The sequence below is a fragment of the Canis lupus genome, chromosome 4, assembly GCF_011100685.1.
Source record: "Canis lupus familiaris isolate Mischka breed German Shepherd chromosome 4, alternate assembly UU_Cfam_GSD_1.0, whole genome shotgun sequence".
Taxonomy (NCBI): domain Eukaryota; kingdom Metazoa; phylum Chordata; class Mammalia; order Carnivora; family Canidae; genus Canis; species Canis lupus.
The window spans coordinates 3,584,621-3,609,554 of record NC_049225.1 but is presented as its reverse complement, the minus strand read 5'-3'; the positions used below and the strand labels follow the sequence as shown (position 1 = coordinate 3,609,554).

General features: G+C 45.2%; 1 protein-coding gene and 1 long non-coding RNA gene across 9 annotated transcripts in view; one reads left to right on the top strand and one right to left on the bottom strand.

The window, feature by feature from the left end:
• The window catches only part of MTR (5-methyltetrahydrofolate-homocysteine methyltransferase), a 107,636-nt gene extending 89,971 nt beyond the window's left edge, over positions 1–17,665 (top strand). For 5 of the 7 annotated variants that reach the window (XM_038533820.1, XM_038533819.1, XM_038533824.1 and 2 more), the window contains 8 exons: positions 968–1,066; positions 2,092–2,167; positions 4,630–4,785; positions 6,215–6,411; positions 10,223–10,423; positions 11,203–11,395; positions 12,508–12,620; positions 13,239–17,665. In XM_038533820.1, the coding sequence (XP_038389748.1) occupies positions 968–1,066; positions 2,092–2,167; positions 4,630–4,785; positions 6,215–6,411; positions 10,223–10,423; positions 11,203–11,395; positions 12,508–12,620; positions 13,239–13,325 (1,122 nt within the window). In that variant the 3' untranslated portion in view covers positions 13,326–17,665. Of the gene's footprint in view, positions 1–967; positions 1,067–2,091; positions 2,168–4,629; positions 4,786–6,214; positions 6,412–10,222; positions 10,424–10,784; positions 11,131–11,202; positions 11,396–12,507; positions 12,621–13,238 lie in introns of those variants that run through there. The other 2 variants (XM_038533823.1, XM_038533822.1) reach the window with 2 other exon arrangements.
• Positions 6,040–20,184, bottom strand: LOC111095426. Of its 2 annotated transcripts, none has more exons than XR_005357737.1 (5): positions 20,074–20,184; positions 15,831–15,953; positions 14,256–14,379; positions 13,047–13,125; positions 6,040–6,441 (listed from the first exon to the last, which is right to left on the bottom strand). It is a non-coding gene; the product is annotated as an uncharacterized LOC111095426 (long non-coding RNA). The 2 variants fall into 2 exon arrangements; XR_005357736.1 differs by lacking the exon at positions 6,040–6,441 and adding an exon at positions 10,157–11,628.
• Positions 20,185–24,934: the final 4,750 nt, after the last annotated feature.

Below are 24,934 nucleotides of genomic sequence, written 5' to 3'. Positions count from 1 at the left end.
AAGATTGTTGACCTCATTCCTTCAGCAGACATTTAGGAAGGAGGCACCTTGTATGAGCCAGACACAGAGCTAGAAACGGGGGGCACAAAGGTGGTTTAGGTATAGTCCTGCCCTCCAAGGGCTTGTCCTCTATAGAGACAAGTAGATACACAGATACTACAAGTTGTTGGGGAATGCAGTGATGGAGAGATGCACTGAGAATCTTTGAAACACAAGAGAGCAGTACCTAACTAGTGTGTTGTGTGGGTCCCCAGGACCACCCTCAGTTTCAGCGATTTGCCAAAAGAACTCACAGAACTCAGAAACATTGTTATACACACAGTCATGCTGTCTTGCCATGAAAGGATACAGATTTAAAATCACCAAAGGCAGAAGATACAAAGGGTGGAATCCAAGAAAGACCAAGAACCAGCTTCCAGCTGTCCTGCCCTAGTGGAGTCTTACGGACAGTACGTGACCCTTGCACTGTAGGACACCATGTACGGAGCATCACTGACTAGAGAAGCTCACCCAAGCCTTGGTATCCAGGCTTTTACAGGCAGTCAGTCCTGGAAGAATGGAATGCTTTAAGCACCTGACTGGCCTTAGTTACTCTAGAGGTCAGATAGATATAACATAAGCCAAGTCCCCCCGCCAGGATCACATTGTTAGCATAAACTATCTGGGGTGGCCCAGGGCTCCAAGTAGACAAAGACTTTCTTATCAGGCAGGATGTTACAAGGGCTTAGAGCTTCTCTCTCAGGAGCCATCCAGAGCCAGGCCTTTCTTGGGGTGTATGAGAGTTGGACATTGTTGGTCTACTGATGCACAGCCCGGTGGGAATAAGTGGAGCTAGAGAAGAGAGAGTGACTGGTGTTAACTAGGGAAAGCTTCCTGAAGGAGGCATCACTAGAAATGACCAGGGTTGCTCATGTTTTGTTTGTCTCTTTTTACTCTGTGGTTCTTGAACTTCATCTTGCATTTTCAGTGCTCGCAACTATTAGATGAGAATCTAAAGGATGAATATTTTGAGGAGATCATGGAAGAGTATGAAGATATTAGACAGGACCATTACGAATCTCTCAAGGTAAGTGACAAAAACAGGTCCCTGCTAGTTTGGGCGTTAAAACAGTCCTGCATTTTTTAATGTGACTTTATTGTTTTAAGGAGGGCAAAGGTTTAGGATCATTTTAGAGAAGCCCTGTTTTCTAGTTCAAGTTGGAATTCTCTGGTGTCTAAGTTCCCAGTAATGTGGGGTGATACTAAAATTAATTCCATTTATTCTACTAAACATTTATGGGGTACACAGTAGGTGTTAGGTGCTGTGCCACATAGCAGAATTATGAGAACACGTAAAACATACCCAGCAGGAACACAGAAACTGAAATGGCATATGGGGACCATTGTCAGCCTGTCTCCCTCCAGCGTAATGTAGACTGTGCAGAGTAGTGTTTCAGGAACTGACCGTCTCTACAGAAGCTGCAGGGAATCCTTAGAGAGCAGGCTTAATTACTCCTGAGAAGTCCATTCTTCCCAGTCCATTTGCCTGTTGGACCTTGTCCGTGGTGGGGTACGGGGTACATTTTGGGGTGGCTAGGTACACAAAAGGAGATGACAAACATCATGAAGAGAACAGGTATTTCTGAGGTGTTGACTAGTGCAAGATGCTATGCTTGGCTTTCTGGCTCTCCTGAGGTCTACCCATAGTTGACAGTTTCTTAGTTCTGCCTTCGGGTCCTTGGGCTGGTTGGCAGCAGGCCCGTTAACCCTGGCTTCAGGTGCTCCAAAAGCCCGGGCAGGACCCTGCTCCCTTGCCAGGCTTTACCCACCTGGTGAAGGGTTCAGGCCAGCTTTGTGTCTGTGTATCAATGTTTAATGGGTATTTGCTGAATCTTCACTCTCTATTCTGGTGCTGATGTAAAGCCATATTGGGTGGAAAAGGAAGAGCTTTTGATGATATGAACTTAAATTAATTAAAGCATTTGTGGGTTGTTTTTTTTTATTTTAATTTTTTTTTACAAAAGTCATATACTAGGTTTTTGGACATACTTTCATAGTAGCAGCTGAAAAGCTAAGAGTCTCTGACTAAAATAACTTTTCTTTTTCTCATAGGAGAGAAGATATTTAACCTTAAGTCAAGCTAGAAAAAATGGTTTCCATATTGACTGGCTGTCAGAGCCGCCTCCAGGTTGGTCTGGCTGTGGGTTAGAGAGAGAGGGCATGTGTGATAATGTGAGCTGGAGAGGTGTTTGCATTGACTTGGCTACAGACTCACATAGGCAGCTAGAGACTCTTCATTGTGTCTAATAATAGTGATGCAGGACAGTGGTGACTGAAAATAAAGGTACATGGGTACCATTTATGGAGGACCAGACGGGGTCCTGAGACTGACCACAGCAGTTCTGAGAGCTTGACATGGGTCTGTAGTGAATGTGCTATTAGCCCCACTCACATGTGAAGACCCTGAGTTTCAGGTAAGAGCTTGAAAGGTCACTGGGATCCTGTCTCTGGTCTGACCTCTGATCCACACTCTGTCCTTTCTCTATGCGGGGCTTGAGTGGCCCCCTGCAGCTTGACATGAGCCCTGGAGACCTGCCTGGGCAGTGCTGTCCCTGGTTGGCCTGGGTCACAGGGCAGGCCCAGGTGCAGACAGGGAGTGTCTGAGATTGAAGATGCCCTCACCCTGAACAGACCTGGAGAACATTACTGCAAAGCAAAAGCTCCTGTTTCTTATTCACTCCCATTCTCTCTCAGAATGCTTCCCTCTATTCTATATTCTCCCTTTCTTATTTCCAGCCACCTCTCTTGCCTTACTGAGGTGTTCATGAGGGAGCCAAATACAGAAGATATTTTGACATGGTCAGAGAAGCATAAGGTACAAATGCAGGACTGCCACGGGGTGAACAGGGGTTGTAGTCACTGAATCTGTATTTCCAAAGTAATAGCTCAAATCTGCTCTCAGTGCTCACAACATCTGTGTTCTGTACATGCTCAGCAGAGTTGAGGGCATTAGGTTAGAAATGTGGGAGAGCTTGGTTCTAATTTCAGGCCTACTGAGTTCAGTGTGGTTTAGTAGGAAACCCCACATCGGAAGTCCAGAGGTCCATGTTCTACTCCTGTCACTGAATGACCTTGAGTGTCTTATGTCCATGTTTGACAGTTCCTAATGTGTAAAAAAGAATTACCCTATGTAGGTTGTGAGGATAAAAGATGATCAACTTTTGAAAAATGTAAGTCACTGTGTAGTCCAACTATTATTTTCCCTTTACCTTTCACTATGAAATTAGAAAAATAGCACAAGGGAAAGTCCCATTTTAACTAAGTCGAACATCCAACACGCTTCAGCAGAGACAGTGTTCCAAAGGCTCATGGCGCAGGGCAGCAGTGTTGATACTGTTCAAAGAGCCATCTGTCCCCAGTGTGAGGCCGCTGCCTGAGGAGCAGTGAGGCCCCTGAGGTAGATGTTTCAGAGGATGACCTGTTCTTAGAGTAGTCACAGGAAATCAGTAAAGGGAAGAAAAAAGGGCTCTTCTCTCAAAGTCGTTGGTGGTAGAATTCTAGAATAGCATCCTTCAGTGACGACAGTGGAGCATTTCTCCTGCCCTTCCAGGTAAGAGGAGCATTCATCCAGCAGAAATCGGTAGTTTTTTCTTAATTGTCAAACAAATCAACGCGATAGGATATTATTATGCAGAAGAGTTTGTTCTGCATAGTAAAAAGATGGCCAGCCACAAATGAGAAGCGCTACTATGAGCATGTGTGAAAGGACAGAGATTTCTAGGCAAAAGTTAAGAAGCAGCTCCTACTTTCCCTGTGTCTCCCTCTCACGTCTACCTCTTACTATCTTGTGACACAAAAATACTCTTGAGACTTTGGTGTTATCCCAGAGCACCTGAGGTGAGTAGGAGAGTGTAAGTTCTCTGATCCTATTTACAGAGCAGGGAACTGGGGACATGGGGTCCAGGAAGCTGGTGGCATAGTCATCATCTTGGACTCCAGCCTGACCCCACTGTGGGCTTGGGAGGGGCGGGGTGAAGTAGTGCAGCTTGTGGTGTCACAGAGGGCCCCGGGGAACCATCTGTCTTCTGAATTCTTTGTCATTAATTCACTCCTGATCTATTTTAGACTCACAAAGGGGTGTAAACACAGTATATTAAACACCCATGTATACCCCTAGCCACCTGGGAAATAACTTGGTGCCCATTTTTAAAAAAATACGAAGCAACACAAACATAGTGGAAGTTGCCTGAGTGCCTCTCCATCCCATGCAGGATCCTGAATTTGATGCTTTGTTTCCATGCATTTTCCTTATATTTGTGTTTTTCTGCAGTGGCATCTATGGTACTATTGTCTTCATTTGTGCAAGTGAAGAGGAACCCAAGTCTTTTCTCTTAGAAAAAGGGCTGAGGGAAGAATTTCCAAGGGGTGGTGTAGAGAAGTCAGCTGCCTGGGAAGAGTGGTTTGATTTAAGATTTGCTACAGGAATTATTCCTTCTCTGTGATAATTTAAAATTCTGCACTTTGTAGAACAGGTGGGAGGGAGTGTGTGGGAGCCCCAGAGCAGGGAAGAGCTGGCGGGAAGGCATCGAGCAAGTGTGTACTAGGCCCCCCTACTAGCACTGGCAGCTACATCAGTACTTCTTTTTACAGTGAAGCCCACGTTCCTTGGGACTCGAGTCTTTGAAGACTACGACCTGCAAAAGCTGGTGGCCTACATCGACTGGAAACCCTTCTTTGATGTCTGGCAGCTCCGGGGCAAATACCCGAATCGAAGCTTTCCCAAGATATTTAAGGACAAAGCTGTAGGTTAGAACTAACCCTTCACTCAGCCCTTCCTTTCTGCTTGGCTATTCGAGACAGTGTTGGGACTTTGAAAATGAGGATGGGTGGTAAGCAAAGGGTTTGGATTCTGTAGGATGTACTGTATTGTTATCATCTCATGTGTAACTAGAGTATTGTTTACCTATTCAGCTCTTCAGTGGTTATAAGCTGCTAGATTGGTCCTTTATTTATGGGATAATTTGGCATTTTGTTTATTTCTTCTGCAATAAATGCAGATTGACCTCAGTCACAAGGCAGGCTCTGTGTTGGGCACCAGGGATTAACAGAAGGTAATGGTGTGACCCTTCCCTCTGGTGCATGGCTCCTGGCTTGTACAGCTGCCAGCGATGGGCAGTTTCTGCAGAGCCCACCAAGCTCCTGCTGCAGGGCTGAGCCCAGGGCTTTTGTGGACAGGAGACATGAGGCCTCAGAATGGAGGTCAAGAGAGGCTTCCTGAGGGAGGTGGTGTTTGAAGTGCTTTTTGAAGATTAAGTGGGAAGCACTGGGCCTGGGGATATGAGATATGAGATGGGATTGGAGAAAAGGGCATCCCGGGCAGAGACAGGATGGGAAGGCACAGTCACCTGCGCCTGTTGGGGAAAGCCCAGGAGTCCACTGTGCCAAGAGCACTGGTTGGGGGAGGTGAGAAGCTAGAGTACTGATTGAGCTGATAAACTGCAAGCCCCACCCCCAGAACCTACTCCCAGAGCCATGGGGTCACAGTGGGTTAGAAAAGAGCCAGAGAAGAGCAAGGTGGAGGGGTGGGCTGCTAGGAGCATGGGATTAGGGCTGAGAGGAGCCTGACACCCGCCATGCAGCGACAACCACCCAGATGCAATGCTGAAGCCACGTAATGGGAGCTGGGCCACACTTCCCTCCACCTGTTCCACAGCCCCCAAGGCCATGAGAGGGTAGTGGAGTGATGGGTGCACGAGCAAGGTTGGTGATGGGAGGATTGGCCAGCTTTGTTTCATTCTCTGACTGTGTTGGAATCTCCAGGCTGGGCTCTCTGCCTTCTGTTGAACAGAGGCATTTAGGGCCGCTGCAGTCAGCCCAAACCCTTAATACTCAGTGCTCACAAGCACCAGTGACGTATTTGAGGGGAAAGAGGGGGACAGGAGAGGATGGCTGAGGAGGGGTAGTAGCTTCAGAAAGAAATGTTTCTTGCTGGCTATCATTGGTATTTTTAAAGATTTTATTTGTGAGAGAGAAAAAAAGAGAGAGGGAGCACAAGTGGGGGTAGAGGCAGAGGGAGAAGCAGGCTCCCTGCTGAGCAGGGGGCCCGATGCAGGACTGAATCCCAGGACCCTGGGACCATGACCTGAGCTGAAGACACACACTTAATTCACTGAGCGACCCAGGCACTTCTATCATTGCCAGTTTTTAGTGAGTTCTTACCATGTTTTCCTAATAGGCGAAGAGGCCAAAAAAGTCTATGATGATGCCCAAAACATGCTGAAAGTGCTCATCAGTCAGAAGAAGCTGCAAGCCAGGGGTGTGGTAGGGTTTTGGCCAGCGCAGAGTGTGCAAGACGACATTCACCTGTACGCAGAGGATGCAGCGCCGCAGGCCGCAGAGCCCATAGCCACCTTCCATGGGCTAAGGCAGCAGGTATAGAGAGCCATGCTGACAGTGACTGTGCTACAAACAAACAAACAAAATATATATATATATATATATGTAAATATATATATAAGAATTAAGTCACAGCTATGTATAAATGCTAGGTCTGTCCCACCTCACCCCAAATGACCACTCACAGGCCCAAGGCTGACGCGTTTGTGAGGACAACAGAGAGAAGAAGCTAGTCTGGGTTGAGAGGCTGGGCCCTGGGGCACCAGCAGGAAAGGGCTGTTTGATGGGTGTTGGACAGGTGAGTGGTAAATGGTGTTACTACATCGGTGGTCACACACAGATGGACATTTCCTTGATCAAAAATAATGGGTTTGTGAATACACCTATTATTAAAATAGGCCAGTGGCTCCTTCTCTCAAGGGGAAGACAGGTGGGAATGCACCTTTCCTGAAAGTCTGAGGTGCCAGGTGCTTAGTTGGGTACTAGATGGATTGTCTTGTTGACTTTCCACACAGCCTTGTCGTAGGCAGTTTGTGTGTCCATTCTGCAGGGCAGGGGAACTGAAGGCTGATGGAGCTGGGAAGAGGCCAGCCTGTCCACACCTGGTGGCTGTTCCTTCCCTCGGTGTGGTGAGAACAGGCACTTCACATGGCTGCCTGTCCTGTAGCCCTGCCTGGGAGAATGCAAAGAGCATGTGCGGGTCTCTGTAGTCGCGATGAAAAATAGCTGTCCTCATCCAGAATTGGAGCCAGAACTCACCAGAGCCATTAACAAAGAGTTGCAGTAAATTCCCCTACAAAATTCTGTGACCGATTTTGGTCATTCAAAAGCAATAGTGTTGGGACGCCTGGGAGGCTCAGTGGTTAAGCGTCTACCTTAGGCTCAGGGTGTGATTCTGGAGTCCCAGGATTGAGTCCCCCATTGGGCTCCCCGCAGGGAGCCTGCTTCTCCCTCTGTCTATGTCTCTGCCCTCTCTGTGTCTCTCATGAATAAATAAATAAAATCTTAAACACACACACACACACACACACCAATAATGTTGCTTTTAATCATGCCCAACAAGTAATTTGTAATGACACAGAGTTTAACTGTAACAGCATCTGAAGGGCTTCTTAACTTGAGGACATTCAATAATATCATCATAAGACCAGGGAGGACGGCTACGTCACTCCATCTGCACCCAGGCTCCGACCCCACAGAACACAAGGCAACCGGCTCCAATGTTAACATTCCCTCCTCACTAGTGAGTTGGTGACTTTTCTTTCTTTTTTTTTTTTTTAATAATAAATTTATTTTTTATTGGTGTTCAATTTGCCAACATACAGAATAACACCCAGTGCTCATCCCGTCAAGTGCCCCCCTCAGTACCCGCCACCCATTCACTCCCACCCCCCACCCTCCTCCCCTTCCACCACCCCTAGTTCATTTCCTAGAGTTAGGAGTCTTCATGTTCTGTCTCCCTTTCTGTTATTTCCTACCCATTTCTTCTCCCTTCCCTTCTATTCCCTTTCACTATTATTTATATTCCCCAAATGAATGAGACCATATAATGTTTGTCCTTCTCCGGTTGACTTACTTCACTCAGCATAATACCCTCCAGGTCCATCCACGTTGAAGCATATGGTGGGTATTTGTCGTTTCTAATGGCTGAGGAATATTCCATTGTATACATAAACCACATCTTTATCCATCATCTTTCGATGGACACCGAGGCTTCTTCCACAGTTTGGCTATTGTGGCCATTGCTGCTAGAAACATCGGGGTGCAGGTGTCTTGGCGTTTCATTGCATCTGTATGAGTTGGTGATTTTTCTTCTGCAAGTATAATTCAGGTGTCAGACTTCTGCCGGGACCTCTTCTCTCTCTCTAGAGGGAGTGATGATTTTTTTTTTGGGGAGGGGCGGGGAGGTGGAGTGGAGGGAGGGCAGGGGAGGGCGGGGGGGGAGCGAAGGAAGGAAGGATAGGAAGGAAGGACAGGAAGGAAGGCAGGCAGCGAAGGAAGGCGGGAAGGACAGGAAGGTACCGGAAGGAAGGGAACTGAAAGAGTCCTTCCTTCCTTCCTTCCTTCTTCTTTCTTTTTTCTTTCCTTCTTTTTCTTTCTTTTCTTTCCTTCTTTCTTTTTCTTTCTTTTCCTTCCTTCCTTCCTTCCTTCCTTTCTTCCTTCCTTCCTTCCTTCCTTCCTTCCTTCCTTCCTTTTTTTCTTTTTCTTTTTCTTTTTTTATTCATTTGATCATGAGAGACATAGAGGGGCAGAGACACAGGCAGAGAGAGAAGCAGGCTCCCTGTGGGGAGCCTGAAGCAGGACTCAATCCCAGGACCCCAGGATCATGATCTGAGCCGAAGAAGACAAGACACTCAACCACTGAGCTACCCAGGTGCCCCCCTGGCCTGGTTTTTACATCCAGTACCATTCATGACCAGGCAGGCTGTGGCCAACTATGTTAGGACATCTAGTAGGATGACGTCTCTATGTGCATATATTGCACATTCAGGTAGCTCTTGCCGAGGAGATGCTTTCTTCCAGTGCTCTGGAAGATTCTGCTGCAGCCTCTCATTGCTCTGGGAGTCTTCTGTCTCACTGTGGTGGCCATCTCTTTTGTGTGGGTCTCTGTGACCCATCTCTCCTTGTGGTGCTTGGAAGCTTTGTATCTCCCTCTGGCTTTTGTCAGTGGAGGATGGTTGATGGACAGAGTACAGCTTGAAAGCCGCTCCTCCCCACATAGCTGTCCATGAGCTCTGTGACCTTTCTGGGGTCCATTATCAAATACCTCCTGACCACTTAACCACGTTCTGCCTGCTGTTGGTCAGGCTATGCTTGTTTCTAGAGTCAGCAAGTAGATAGTAACTCCAAAGCCTCCAGGGTGTGGCACTCATCAACAAATTGATCAGTTCTGAGCCCTACAGAACTGCAGTCAAGAGTGGGGGTTATGGTGTCCGACCCCCAGACCTTCTACTGTCTGACTCTGAGCTTGCAGATCGAGCGCTGTCTGTCTCAGGTTTTCCGTCTGTGAAATGGAGCTGATGGGATCACTTACATCACAGCATTGTTGACAGCATGAAATTAGCAAATTCATGTAAAGCCCCAAGAATAGTGCCTGACATATAGTAAGCCCTCAGTAAATAGTAGTCATTAGCTCTTTATCTGCTCAGCAAGTATTTGTCAATGGTGAAATATGTATGTGACCTTATTTGTCAGTTTGGTGGCAGGAGAGAGTCTGTCACCAGCTGGGAGTGAGAAGCCGACAAGGACAGGCTCCTGGAGGTGACGCTCAGAAGCTGGACCTGCTGGATTCTCCTTGTGGTGTCAGGCCAGACCAGGGGTGTCCCCAGCTGTCTCCCGAGCCACCACTGTGGCGGGCAGCACCAGACCCAGGGCTGCTCACCACAATTCTGTTGAACTGCTTCTATGATGCTAAGTAGAGGCTTATGCATTTGGTGGATCCCTTTTGGCCATAACTTCAGGATTTAATGTTGATCTTGAATTGTGAAAAACCTTTCAGGGGAAATTTTTTTTTTTATATGAATGTTTGGGGTTCCAGTTGCTAGCACAGAGCCTATAGGCATGCAGGAAATGTTCACTCAGTGTGTGCAGGAGCAAATTCAGTGGTTTCTTGACTGTTATGTCATAAGTATTTTTTTAGAATCTTACTTCATTTGTTGATTCAACAAATATTTATCAAATACTTGCTACATATCAGGCGCTCTTCCAAGTACTGGGTATAACAGTGAACAAAACAGACATCCCTGTTGGAAGCTTATATCTGTCCAAAGAGCTTAGATTGCTGTCCCCTGTGTGTTGTTGCCATGTTCATGCTAATGGTCCACCTGTGCCCTCCTTGGGTTTTAAGGCCGAGAAGGACTCTGCCAGCACAGACCCCTACCACTGCCTCTCCGACTTCATTGCTCCCCTGCATTCGGGCGTCCGCGACTACCTGGGCCTCTTTGCCGTTGCCTGCTTTGGGGTGGAAGAGCTGAGCAAGGCCTATGAGCAGGAGTGTGATGACTACAGCAGCATCATGGTCAAGGCTCTGGGAGACCGGCTGGCTGAGGTAAAGCAGTGGCGCTGGGGGTGGAGCGGGGAGCCCATGACGGTGCCAGATGCTAAGCAGCCCTTGGAATCCATGTCCTGCTGTTTTTACCGAATCAGATGGGACTGGCTTTAGCATCACACACAATTTTACTTTGTTTTTTAAATTTTTATTTATTTATTTTTTCATAACACACAATTTTAAATCAGCTCTTCTTGAGTTGCTCTCACACGTCATCTTTTGGGCAAAGGAAAGCCTTTGCCATAGTTTGTAGCTGTCCTTAGAACCATGACCCCTTCGCTGCAGTTCTGATGTCTCCCTTTGCTTATTGTGATATTTTCCTGAAGAACCTGGAAAAATCAGAGCACATTTCTATTTCCAGGCTCCTTGTTCCCATTTGCTGTCCTCCATAGATTGCTCATCTTCCTGTGTCGTGGCCAGGGTCATCTAAGCCATGGGGAGATCGCCTCTCCTTTTCCTGAGGCCAAGCAGGAGGAGCTGGCAGCTATAATCATCCCAGCTTCTCCTCATGGCCACGAGCAGGGAACTGTTTCAGTTCACAGTCCTCAAGTCCTCAGATCATTGAGTAGGCCACGTCAGAGCCCAGGCTGTGAGGCCACAAGTGGGCAGAGAGCAGCCAACAGAGCCACAGGCGAGTCAGGAACCCAGTCCGACCCCTTGTGCCCAGTTCCTCCTGGCTGTGGTTCAGGCGAGGGGGGTGCTCCAGCGGGGTCTGATGGCCAGTGGGGTTTGGGTTGGGGGAGCACCGCAGCCCACGCACACCTTGTCCTGGGCTGCAGGCCTTTGCGGAGGAGCTCCACGAGCGGGTCCGCAGGGAGCTGTGGGCGTACTGCAGCTGTGAGCAGCTGGATGTTGTGGACCTGCGGAGGCTGCGCTACGAAGGCATCCGCCCGGCCCCCGGCTACCCCAGCCAGCCTGACCACAGCGAGAAGCTCACCATGTGGAAGCTCGCCAACGTGGAACAGTGCACAGGTGTGTACCAGGAGCTGAGGAGCCCTTGTCCTCCCCTGTGCGGTTCCTAGGCCTGCTCCTCTCACAGCAGTGCACCCGGGCTAAGCATTTTAAAATAGGGAAAGGCTTAGAATGACATCCCACTGTCTCTCCTTCTAGCTGTTGATCGTGGTAGTTTACATCCATGTGACTGAATGGTAGTCTCACATGCCCATGTTTAGATCAATCAGTTGCAATGAACAGTTTCTCTTAACCTGTAACAGATGAGAAGTTAGCACATCATATTGCCCACACATCTCCCTCCCTGCCCCTCATCTCCTGCTGCACGCTGCTTTAATTTCTCCATCAGTGACCTTTGCAGCCTTTAGTGACATAGGTCACGTCACCTCCTCCTTCTGCTCACAGACCGTGTCTCCCGACACTGCTTCTGTGCAACACCCACCACACCCCTCTGCTCTTCGCTTTCTTGGCCTTTACTCTTTATTAGCACAATTAACTGTTTCCATGGAACTCATCAGAAGCATGCTGTCTGTGCCCATGAGGTGGCAGGAACATCTGTCTCAGTGAGAGACTGGGGCGTTTGGATGCAGTTGGCAGGAATGGTGTGGACTCCTAGGCCTGTCAGATGCAGATTAGAGTCCTTCCCTGCCACAGACTACCTGGTGATCTTTGGCAAAGGTTTAACCCTTGCACCACTCTGTTCCCTGTCCGTGAGGTGGATGGCTTGGACTGGCTGGCCTCGGTGTTTCCTCTGAGTACTGCTGTGGGCTCGTTCTCAGGGCCCGACTATCAGTCATCCCCTAGTGGCACAAGCCTGGGGTCCAGATGGTGCTCACCTCCCAGGGCTGGCGCTCCTTATTGGAGAGGCCTGCACTGCAGAGCACGTGGAGACCTCTGTAACTGGTATTGGAGACTTGTGGTGGGGGCAGACAGACAGGCTTTGCCAGGCCTGTCCCCCTGGATTAGAGGACACTGGCCTGAATTTCTGTGTCGGGTGTCCACCTAGAGGGTGTCAGCTCATTTTCATTCACCTGTTACCTCCTAAACAAGAGTTTATTGGGTGCTACCAACCACCAGGCCCTCTGCTAGGCATGGAATGAATCTGCGTTTTTCCCCCATGTTGCTGTCTCCAGGCATTAGGTTAACAGAATCCTTAGCAATGGCACCTGCTTCAGCAGTATCCGGCCTTTACTTCTCCAATTTGAAGTCCAAATACTTTGCAGTGGGGAAGATTTCCAAGGACCAGGTAAGTTAGCTGTTTCATTGTTTATGGCTTCCCTAGATGCCTACATTGTTTGTCTTTTTTTTTTTTTTAAAGATTTTATTTATTTTTCACACATGCATGAATGGGGGAGGGGCAGAGGGAGAAGCAGGCTGCCCACTGAGCCAGGAATCTGATTCCCAGGACCCTGGGATCATGACCTGAGCTGAAGGCAGACACTTAACAGACTGAGCCACCCAGGCGCCCAATGCCTGTCTTGTTTTAAGTAGAACTGTAGAACCTAATTTATTTTACATGTGAATGAGAATAAAAACAAAGGGAAAGCATGACGAAATTTACCCCCAGTCTTAATTTGATTTCATCTTGTTACCCTGATTCTTTCCTCCCATTTACACCTCTAAGCCCCCAACATTCACACACTCCAGCCAGCGTCTAGCACCAGATACTTACTGCTTGTTGTTTTCTGCCCAGGGAATAAGGCAACTTGGCGAATAGATAAATATCCATCTCCATGTAACTCAATAGATTGCTATTAAGACAAGAAATGGAAGGCTTTTAATGTTTCCTGGCAAATCCTGTGGAAACTTCACTTCAGAAAGTCTTATCATTTTGGTTTGATATGCTGCTTTTAATCTTTTACAGATTGAAGATTATGCTCTGAGGAAGAACATGTCTGTGGCTGAGGTTGAGAAATGGCTGGGACCCATTCTGGGATATGATACAGAGTAACTTTTTGTTTTAATCCCTTTCTGTTATCCTCAAGGATCCCTGAAAAATATAGTCTAGAGTGCCTTTTAAAATTAACAGCAGTAACAGCAACATGCAAGCCCGGCCGTACCTCGTTGACATTTGCTCTGCGTCAGGCTTTGGAAGACTGTCCAGTGGAACCCTGTACAGGAGCAGAGCTTTCCTATGTCCTTGGAAAGCAAGTGGCTCCTTTCTAGAGAACCTCAAATGAAGAGCAGTAACCCCCACTCTGGTGGTTTTCCACTCCAAGCTGGAGATGGAGGTCTTTTGCATTTCAAAGCAAGTCAACTTGCGTTTTTCACTTTTACTTCTGGTCCAGGAGGTCACCTATTTTTTTTTTTTTTTCTTTCTCTTGCTCCCTTAGAAAAAAGCCTGGAACTTAGCTGAATAGAGAGATGTATCGAAAAATGTGGCCCTGTGGCAAAAGTCACACTGTGCAAAATGGGGCATTTTCATCTAAATGGTTACAACAGCAGACTCTGCCAGGGAAGAAAGTATAACTCTACTGTCCCTCTGGAAGACCTCATTTTCTAAAGTCTCCATCACATGGTTGCAGAAGGCCTGCTCTCACTGTTGATGGTTCAGAAATGCCCAAGCTGTTTGCCCTAGTGTGGTAGAACACAGTGGTATTCTAGTTTTCACATTCCCTGCCCTGAGCGGAAGCAAGGAGGTGGGGCGAGAAAGTGGCTGCTGATGGTAGTTAGCATTGTTTAGCTGTTTTCTGGAGTTGAGAAACTCTCAAATGAGCTGTGGTGTCCTGTGCAGAGTTGGGCAGATGAGCAGCGTTGATTCCACTTAATTCTCCTATTTCTGCACCAACCCAACTCCTACAGTGTAGGAATGGCACATTGACTTGCTTTTAGTTATTTTGGGGGAAATGGTTAAGAACATGGGCTTTGAGGTCAAACCTACCTGGATTTACATTTCACCTTTGCCACTTACTTGCTGTGTGACATGGGCAGATCGCTTACACTCTCCAACACTATCCTCCCGTCTGTGAAATTGGGGCAGTGATACCAGTTCCTCTGCCATGGACCTAAAGGGCAGATAAATAAGAGTTGCATGTAGGGCATGTAGTATAGGATCTGGTGCACAGGACATGCTTGCTAAATGGTAGCTTCTGTGGAGCTCAGTGGGTAGTGCCTCCAGCTCAGCACATGGGAAGCCTTCCTGGCAAGGGAAGAGATGAATGGAGACTGTGAGAAGATACCAGGGAAATGCAGGTGATGACTGGATCAACTGCACGAGGCGCTCTTTCTGGAGTAGACCCCCATTTACCCTCTGACTGGGCAGGGAAGCTACTTGTGTCATCTGAACCATTAGTGCTCATCTGCGTGACAGGCCTCGCCCTCGGTTCCCGTGGTGTAAGCTGGCCTTGCTTTTCAAAGCAGTTGTAGCAGATGAACATTCAAGTGCCTTGGAGGCAGAGGGAGAAAACATTCAGAAAAAGAACCATCTGCATTTGCAGTGGACGTACCGAGTAATGCACCTGTTCAGCCATCGCTTGCCGTCGGAATGAAGACAGCCATGTGCTTTGTGAGGTACAGTTAGCTCATGTATGAGTAAGAATGGGACTCGATTTCCCAAGATACTTAGAAGACTTCTTTCTATAGCAGGTGGTAAATTCTTCTGTGAGAAAGAGTAACCTTCTCTAAATATTTGAGTGTATCTTGTCAGGATTACAGTTGCTAAGAGTCTCCTGATTTCATTAAGTATTCACTATCTCTTCCCTCAGCTGAGTACGTGATAGAGTGGCTTCCTTAACCGTAATTATGTCCTCCCTGCACTCAGCTGAACTCACATAGTCTGTTTTTGTTTCTCTCTGGCATGCCTTTGCAGATACCAGGTATCTGCTGTGTCCTACACCTTCTCCCCCGTACTATCCTGAACCCCGTGAAGTTAGTTTTTTACCTGCCTCTTCTGATGTCAGTGACCTCTCGAGGTTAGGTCCAGGGATCGTCATCTGCATGGGCTTGGACAATATAGACCACTTCTTTGAAACTCTCATTTACCTGCTTCCCTCTTGGCTCACTCTCTGGCTGTCCTGTGTTTTTGATAATTTCTCAGCCATTTTCATAGATTTTTATCTCCCTCCTCCCATTTAGATCCTGGTGTTCTCGGGCAGCCCGGGTGGCTCAGCGGTTTAGCACCGCCTTCAGCCCAGGGTGTGATCCTGGAGACCTGGGATCGAGTCCGGCATCAGGCTCCTGGCAGGGAGCCTGCTTCTTCCTCTGCCTGTGTCTCTGCCTCTCTCTCTCTCTCTCTCTCTCTCTCTCTCTCTGTCTCTCGTGAATAAATAAATAAAATCTTTAAAAAAAAAAAAAAAAGATCCTGGTGTCCTCAAGGGCCTGTCATTTAGTGGCCTCCTTAGTGTCTGTCATTTCAGTGGGCAGTCTCACTGAGCCAATATCCCCATCTCAGCTATGTCTTGAGGAGCACAGCATACACCAGCAGCCCCTGCCAGGAAGATAGATGAACATCTCAGACCTAGTATATCTTGTCTCATTCCTCTCAAATCGTGAAATTCAGTCATGATGAATGGTGCCACCATGCCAGCGTCAGATCTCACACTCAGCCTGGATCATCTTTGGCTTAGATTCTTACGGTTACCTGAAAAGTTAGCATATGAAAGACACACTTAGCCTACTATAGTTGGGATGGTGGTAGAGATATTTCAGGAAGGCAATGCTTAGATGAAGGCCTGACTTGAGACTTGAGGATTAAGGTGAAGAAGCAAGATAAGAACAAATGAAGAGCTATTTTTGTTCATGAACAAGAATATTAAGGATCGTACCTCCCCAAATTGATATATGGATTCAGTGCCATTTCCAACAGAAATTACAATAGAGGTTTTATTCAATGTGACAAGCAGATATTTAAATTTATATGGAAAAGCGAAGGACTGGGAATGACTGAGTGCTTCCAAATGTGAAGAGGTTACAAGGTAGTAATTTCTGTTGTATGTGGTACAGAGGTAGGAATTCTGAGCAGTGCCATGAAACGAGGAGCCTGCAGAATAACCAGTGCATGCTTTGACCTTTAAGAACGGCAGAGGTGGCATGGTGCATCCAGGAGGACGGGCAAGGTGACCCCATATGTGGTGCCGGAACAATGTGTATTCAAAGGGAAAAGGTGAAATTTGATTTCTGCCTCACGTGTTAATCCAACAGTCAGTTCCAAATATATTAAGTTCTTAAATACAAAAAAAAAAATTTTTTTCCCCTCATGGACAAGCCTTAGAGCAGGAAAGAATCCCTCGAGACAGAAAGGACTAATCATAAAAGAAAAGATGATTAGACCAGCTGTTTTTTAAGACTGATGTTAAGCTAATAAACAATTTAAGGCAGCAAAAATACAAGCCATGACTTGAGATATTTGTAATACACTTAATTGACAAAGGGTTAGTAAGCAGAATAGGTTTAAGAAAAAATAACTCTGGACAGAATTAGACTGGAAAAGGCATTTCACAGAAGAGGAAATACACATGGCTTATAAAAAAGGTGTTTGACAGCATTGGCAATCAGGGAAATATGAATTGAGACCACAGTGAGATCCTATTTTACATCTGTAAGTTTTGCAGAAATTAAGGAGCTTGACGAGATGGATCCCAAAGAAGTCTGTGAGGACTTGCATGATACGGGCATGTGAACAGACACCTCTGCTTCAGAAAACAACTCCACCTCCCAAAGTTGAACTCTTGCATACCTTGGGATCTGGCTTACCACTCGGACTCCCGCTTGAGTATCTAACAACCTTGCACACGTGTACCAGGAGGTGTGGGTAACAATGTTCATTGTAACATCTTCATAATAGTCAAAAACCGGAAAACCCGAAATGTCCATCTGTCTGTAGGAGAATGGATAGATAGGTATATTCCACGCTAACGGGCATTATTCAGGAGTGGAAATGAATGGACTGCAGCTGTACTGGACGATAAGAATGAATCTCAGGAAATACAAGAACTAAACCAGGCTCCAGGAGAGCATGTGCTATGATGCTATTTTTATTGAGCTCATAAACAAGCAAAACCAAAGAATATATTGTCTAGCCATATGTAAACCGTAAAACTATGTTGTAAGAAAAAGAAGCAACAATAAACCAAAATTTAGTAGAGTAATTAACCCTGATAAGGTTAATTACTGAGCAGATCGTAGAGGAACACATAGGTGGATGCAGGTTATTAGTAATACTCTGGCTCTTGGGCTGTATGATAGGTTTATGGCTATTTGTTATATTATGCTTTATAACAGGGTCATACCTATTATTACATGTATTTAATGTCTGTATTAAGTATATTTTAAATAAAGAATAATTAGCAAAAATCTGGGATGGTGGCTTTGTATCTGATATTGTGTGTGTCAAATAGTTATTTTTCAGAAAGGAAGGACGTTTCAGCTAGAGCAAACAGCAGCGGGGCAGGAGGGTGCCTTGTGTCTGGGCCGCAGTACCCCAGGATGAGGGCCAGTGTGGCTTTGCGTGTTGGGCTTTGGTGAATGAGTGCACCCAGTACCGCTTGCTACTGCACAGAATATAGGAGGGGAAAAGAGATGAGTTTGGGACAAATTTGACACAACTGAATATGGACAGATACATGACTGGAATTTAGGAAGACTGGCCTTAAAATAGGGAGGCTTCAGTGTGAAGATGGAAGCCAGGCCACAAGCATGGACAGGACAGCTTGTGGAGAACATGAGAAGGGAACCCAAGACAGCTGGATTCCAGGAACGGGGTGGGAGGGCAGCTCTCTAGGGAAAGAACACTGGGAGAATCCATGTCAGGTGGTCTGAGAGGGGGGGGGGGCGCAGTTGCAGCATCATCGGAGGGTGTGGGGACCGTTGGCAGACATGGCGGGTTGAGGATTGAAGGGGAGGGGAGGAAGTTGTCTGTTATTTAATGAACATTAGGTGTTGAGTTTGGTAAGTTATATATTTTGGATACTGGCCCTTTATCTGAATGTCATTTGCAAATATCTTCTCCCATTCCGTAGCCTGCCTTTTAGTTTTGTTGTTTCCTTCACTGTGCAGAAGCTTTTCATTTTGATGTAGTCCCAATAGTTTGTTTTCGCTTTGTTTCTTTTGCCTTAGGAAGCATAGCTCTTAGAAGTTGCTACAGCCAAGGTCAGAGAGGTTGCTGCTTGTGTTCTCCTCTAGGATTTTGGATTCCTGTCTCACATTTAGGTCTTTCATCCATTTCAAATTTATTTTTGTGTTGGTGTAAGGAAGTGGCCCAGTTTTATTCTCTTGTACCTTGCTCTCCAGTTTTCCCTACACCATTTGTTGAAACTCAACACCCAAAAAACAAATAATTCAATTAAGAAATGGGCAGAAGACATGAATGTGCATTTTTCCAAAGAAGACCTCTAGAAAAAAAAAAAAAGAAGAAGAAGAAGAAGAAGACATCTAGATGGCCAAAAACACATGAAAAGATTCTCAACATCTACTCATCATCAGGGAAATACAAATCAAAACCACAATGAGATACTACATCACACCTGTTAGAATAGTTAAAATTAACAATATAGGAAAAAACAGATGTTGGTGAGGATACAGAAAAAGGAGATGAACCCTCTGGCACTGTTGGTAGGAATGCAAAGGAGTGTGGCCACTCTAGAAAACAGCACGGAGGTTCCTCAAAAAGTTAAAAGTAGAACTATGTAGGATCCAACAATTACTCTACTAGATGTTTACCGAAAGGATACAAAAATACTGATTTGAAGGGGTACATGCATCCTAATATTTATAGCAGCATTATCAACAATAGCCAAACTATGGAAAGAGCCCAAGTGTCCATCAACTGATGAATGGATAAAGAAGATGTGAGATATACACACACACACACACACACACACACACACACACATAAAATGGAATATCAGTCATAAAAAATGAAATCTTTCCATTTGGAATGACATGGATGAAGCTAGAGTGTCTTTTGCTAAGTGACATAAGTCAGAGAAAGACAAATACTATATGATTTCACTCATGTTGAATTTAAGGAAGGAAACCGGTGAACATAGCGGCAGGAGTGGGGGAATACAAACCAAGAAACAGACTTAACTATAGAGAACAAACTGAGGGTTGCTGGGAGGTTGGGGTGGGGAGATGGGTTAAATGGGTGGTGGATACTAAGGAGGGCACTTGTGATGATCACGGAGTGTTGCATGTAAATGGTGAATCACTAAATTCTCCTGAAACTAATATTATACTATATATTAACTAACTAGAATCTAAATAAAAACTTGGAACAACAAACAAAATAATGTTGGAGTGGTAGGTAGAATGGAAAGAATATTTTAAGCTAAGGGCTTTTATGCCAAGGGGGAATAGAAGTTAAGAGGGTTACAAAGTGCAAAAGTAAAAAAAATTACATGTCTTTCACCTAAGTCCAGAGAGCCTGGACTTCCATCTACCAGTCCCCATGATTTAACCTGAGAGTTGTCCCTACCCTCCCTTTTTCTGAAACATCACATCCAGTTGGTTGCCATACTCTGACCATTTTACCCACTGAATACCTCTTTAGTCCCTCTCTCTCCTACCCTGCCCAGGCTTAGATTCTCATTTCTCCTCGGGACTCAGTCTGCTGGGTGGGTTTCCTGGCCTCCTACGGCGTCCTCCGGTGAGCTTTCTGAAACTTTACGCCCACCTCTATCCTGCTGCCCAGATCAGATGTCTGTCTTGCCTAGGAAATGTCCAAAGGCCTTACACATTCACAGAGCCTTCCGCATACTCACTCTACATGCTCTGAAGGAGGTGTCTGCCCATGTCTTTTCTCTCGGTGTAACCCCACCCCACCTCCACCCATGGACTTCAGACGCTCAACTCCCTGAAAGCCACGTGACCTCTCTTCCTGTCTGCCAATAGAACCTTGCATACTTCCCACTGCTGTCATGGCAACAGAATAATCTACTTCCCCACTAGACTGTGATTCTTTTTTTTTTTTTTTTTTTTTTTTTGAGATTTTTATTTATTTATGAGAGACACAGGCAGAGGGAGAAGCAGGCTCCCTGTAGGGGACTCAATCCCAGGACCCCAGGATCATGTCCTGAGCCAAAGGCAGACAATCAACCACTCTGCCACCCAGGTGGCCCTAGACTGTGATTCTTGAGGGCAGATTTGAAAGCTTATTCATCTTTATATTTGCATGTCTAAAATAGAGCTCAATTCCTGATAGGTGCTCAGTAAAGGTTGGTTTGAGTTGATGAGCAGATTCTCTCAGGGGGATAGTAGTTTGTAGGGAGAGAATTCTATGAAGCTCCGTGAGGACAGAAGCCAAGACTCACCAACTGGGCTCAGAACCCCCAGAGCCTAGCCTGGCACCTGCCATGTAGTTCACTACATAAAATGTTTATTAAGTGAGCGAGGGTAAAGCCTTGATTATTTTCTCTTGTTCAGAAGCACAATGGGACATAAAAGCCCTAGCACCCTAACACCCAGCTTCAGGATTTCATATTAAAAGAAATAGCCCTGTTGATATTCTCTTTATTGCTCCATGAAGGCAGCACATCGACAGCCCTGCTAGAAAAGCCACCTCACTTCATAGCTTACTTGCTACAAATCAGCTGGATGAATTGTTAGATTAAAGGACACAAAGTATATTTTAATTCCGTGTGTGTGTGTGTGTGTGTGTGTGTGTGTGTGTGTTGAAGTAACATGCTAGTACATGCAGTGAAAATGTCCAAAAGGGCACCCACACATTCTTCAGTGGTTACTTCTGGGGAATGGGACTGGGGGGCCAGGGATGAGGGAGTCATGGTTGGGGTATGGCGCATTTTTTCTGCACTGTTGCTTCAGTTTTACAACAAGCATCTACTGCTGTACTTAAAAAAAGATTAGCTTGGCAACAGACCCAGCTTGAAATAGATGCTACTTTGAATAATTTGAGTAAAAAGTTAGGATTTAAATCAATTAAGTCCCAAACTTGGTCCCATTTCTCAACACATGGAATATCTAATTCCCTTTACATCGTCCCTTCTTTGAATGTGATTTTCAAAGCTATCTTTTGCCTCGTCCTTTGCTTTTTAGTATTATTATAGCTTTTGAAGACTCACAAAACAAGTGATTTCTGTAATTGTTGCTTAGAAAAGGATTGGATTAAATGATTTTTGAGATCCTTTAGATTAGATATTGCACAAAATGGAAGAAGCAAGCACCGGACTGATGAAAGATGCTTATCACAGTCTCTGCCTTCCATTATGGGTTACATACAGCAACCTGTAGCATATGAAGGTCATGGCCACTGAGAAAGGAACTTTGAACTTTTTACAATCCTGTTTGTTCTTTTACCCAGGCAGAAACTCAGAAGAGAGAAAAGTGACATTTCCTTCCAAATTATATGAAGGATTTCAGTGCTTACCTGTGTTTAATCATGTGGCATTGCTTATCCTATTATAGAAAAGAAGAGCCATTTATTTTGTACTGAAGACATACAGTAAAAACCTGGGGAATCGAGTTGTGTTGCTGGATAGTGCTAAATATCATTAATTAAAAATATATTTTTTTAATTTTTATTTATTTATGATAGTCACACACAGATAGAGAGAGAGAGGCAGAGACACAGGCAGAGGGAGAAGCAGGCTCCATGCACCGGGAGCCCGACGTGGGATTCGATCCCGGGTCTCCAGGATTGCGCCCTGGGCCAAAGGCAGGCGCCAAACCGCTGCGCCACCCAGGGATCCCTAATTAAAAATATTTTGATGTGATAGATTGTTCTTTAATTCTGTTGAAATGAGCACATCAAGAAAATGTGAAGAATTTCAGGGAAAGACATCTGAGTGTTAAAAATGCTTGATTATTTTTTAAAATATTGCAACTCTTGAGAAAAGGCAGCAGTTAGCTCCAAAACACTTTTGCTTATGTAAAGCCTTCTATTCAGTCATCTGCTTGATTCTTGCATTGCTATGGGCAGGTTGTAACATATCTGCTTTGAAACTATTCAGGAAGTTAAAGTATAGGAAAGACAAGTGAGAGGTTGGTCACTAGGAGAGCCAGGGTCAGTCCTTGGTTTGCAGAATCCCATTTCCCTCCAACATGTCTTCAAATTAATTAAAATTTGAATAAAGTTAGGGATCAAATATTAGTGAATATATTCCTCACCCCCACCCCCAAATTGGTGAGTTACGATAAAAGGAAAGAGACCGGTACAGTTTTAAGTTTTGAGTATATCTGTCAAGACTATCTGTTGGGGGCAGCCTTGGTGGCGCAACGGTTTAGCACCGCCTGCAGCCCGGGGCGTGATCCTGGAGACCCTGGATCGAGTCCCACGTGGGGCTCTCTGCGTGGAGCCTGCTTCTCCCTCTGCCTGTGTCTCTGCCTCTCTCTATCTCTCTGTGTCCCTCATGAATAAATAAATAAATAAAATCTAAAAAAAAAAAAAAAAAGACTATCTGTTGGCAAATTGAATTTAAATAAAATGTTTTTAAAAATTAAAAAAAGGATGAAACAATGTCATTTATAACCTAAAAGGAATTATGCTAATTGAAATAAATCAGAGAAAGACAAATACCATACAATTGCATTCATATGTGGATTTTAAGAAACCAAACAAACTGGCAAAGGGTAGGAGGAATGAGAGAAGCAAACCCAAGAAACACACTCTTACCTATAGAGAATAATCTAATAAAAACTTGAGGAAGGTGAGGGGGGATGGGGAAAACAGGAGATGGGGATGAAGGAGGGCACCTGTGATGAGTACCAAGCATTATATCCAAGTGTTGAATCACTATGTTGTACAACTGAAACTAATATTATACTGTGTTAACAAGCAGGAATTTAAATAAAACTTTAAAAATTAAAAAAAAAGTTTTGAGTGTATCTTAGCTTGACATAGGGATGAGTTTGGGTATAGTTCTCTTTTATAGTTAGAAAAACAGGGGCACCTGGGTGGCTCAGTTAAGCATCTGCCTGCAGCTCAGGTCATGATCTCGGGGTCCTGGGATGAAGTCCCGTATCAGGCTCCCTGCTCATTGGGGAGTCTGTTTCGTCTCCCTCTCTCTCTCTCTAAAATAAAGAACTTTTAAAAATTTGAGAAAACTCATCAATAAGCTGAAAATGATTTAAAAACGTGTTCATGTTTCACCTTCTGTGCCTTATTAGCCAGCGGACCAGATGAGTTGAAAAGCCCTATGAAACTTCTCCATCTGCCTAATTGACCATTGAGAAGAAACTGGCAAAAACAAACCTTTACCAGAAAGTCAGATGCAAAGAGCCATGGCACCTAACTGTTTGATGAGGTGCTCCAGGGAAGGAGAGCATTTGCAGTACTTGATGCCAGAACCAAAAATTTAGAAATTCTGTCAGGTGCTTTGTAGGAACTTAATTTGTGAGGTGGATGAAATCATACTAGAGGCTTGAGCACCAAGAAACCAGCTAGGAAGGGAGGTAAGTCAGACCGAGAAAGAAATACCAACGTGATCTCACTTGTATGTGGAATCTAAAAACTGAACTTGTGGAAACAGTAGAATGATGATTACCAGGAACTGCGGAGTGGGAGTGAGGACTGGGGAGATATTGTTTCATAGTATAAACTTACTATGAGTTATGAGATTTAACACAAAGCATAGTGATTATAATCAACAATACTGTATTATAAACTAGTTCTAAGAGACCAATAAAAAAGAAATGATACATGGTAAAGGTACTAGCTAAGTTACTGTAATATATTGTAATATATAAATGTATCAAACCAATGCATTGTGGCGCTTAAGCTTATACAATGTTACGAGTCAGTTATATTTCAACAATAATAATAAAAACAGCTAGGACTCCCTAGAGCTTTTCCAGACACATTCAGAGATTTGCTATATCTGTTCCATGTAAAGAAAGAATTGAGCAGAAACAAATCTGATGCATCCATCAGTGGCCTTTCCAAAACTTACTACTCAGTGATCACTGATGTTCATAATGGTGAGTCACAAGCATTGCAGTATTCCTGCAGTGCCTTCTGAATCATCAAAGACTCGTTAAAATTCACTATAACTTCGGCATTAAGTACATTTTCCCGGGGCGGGGGGGGATTACTCTATCTGAAGGTTGGCCACCCAACTATGAGAAGCCTGATCCCTCTCCCTTAACGAGAACACAGACTATGAAGTGTTCTTCCTCCTCCCATTATGTCAGATAACAGAGTATCTGTTATCACTCTGCAGCCAAAGAGCCCAGCCTGGTATTGTTTGAACTAGTCAGAGGGGGCTGAAGTGCAGGAGGTTCATCAGAGTAAATGTAAAGATGCAGAAGAAATGCAGTTACAGAATGAGGGAGTGTGTCGTGACAAGGATGTCAGCACAGACCCTGGGAACTTTAGAGGCTGGTGCATGGCAGGGTTGAGTCACTTAGTGCCGTTGGCACTGAGGGGGAAGGAAACTGCTAATTTGGGATGGTTTGTATCAGATTAGCAGAGGTATCTGACTTAAGAAAGCAGAGTAATTACTGGGTTTTGTTTAGTGACAAGTTTATTGGGTTTGCATGCCACCTTTAAATTTTTACTCACAAAGTGTGCAGGGTTGGAGGGGATATGGAAAGTTGAAATTTCTGGATGGTGGGAAGTGAGGGTAAATTTTTGAAAGGGTTTGGTGATAGAAGTAGCAAACATTGGTG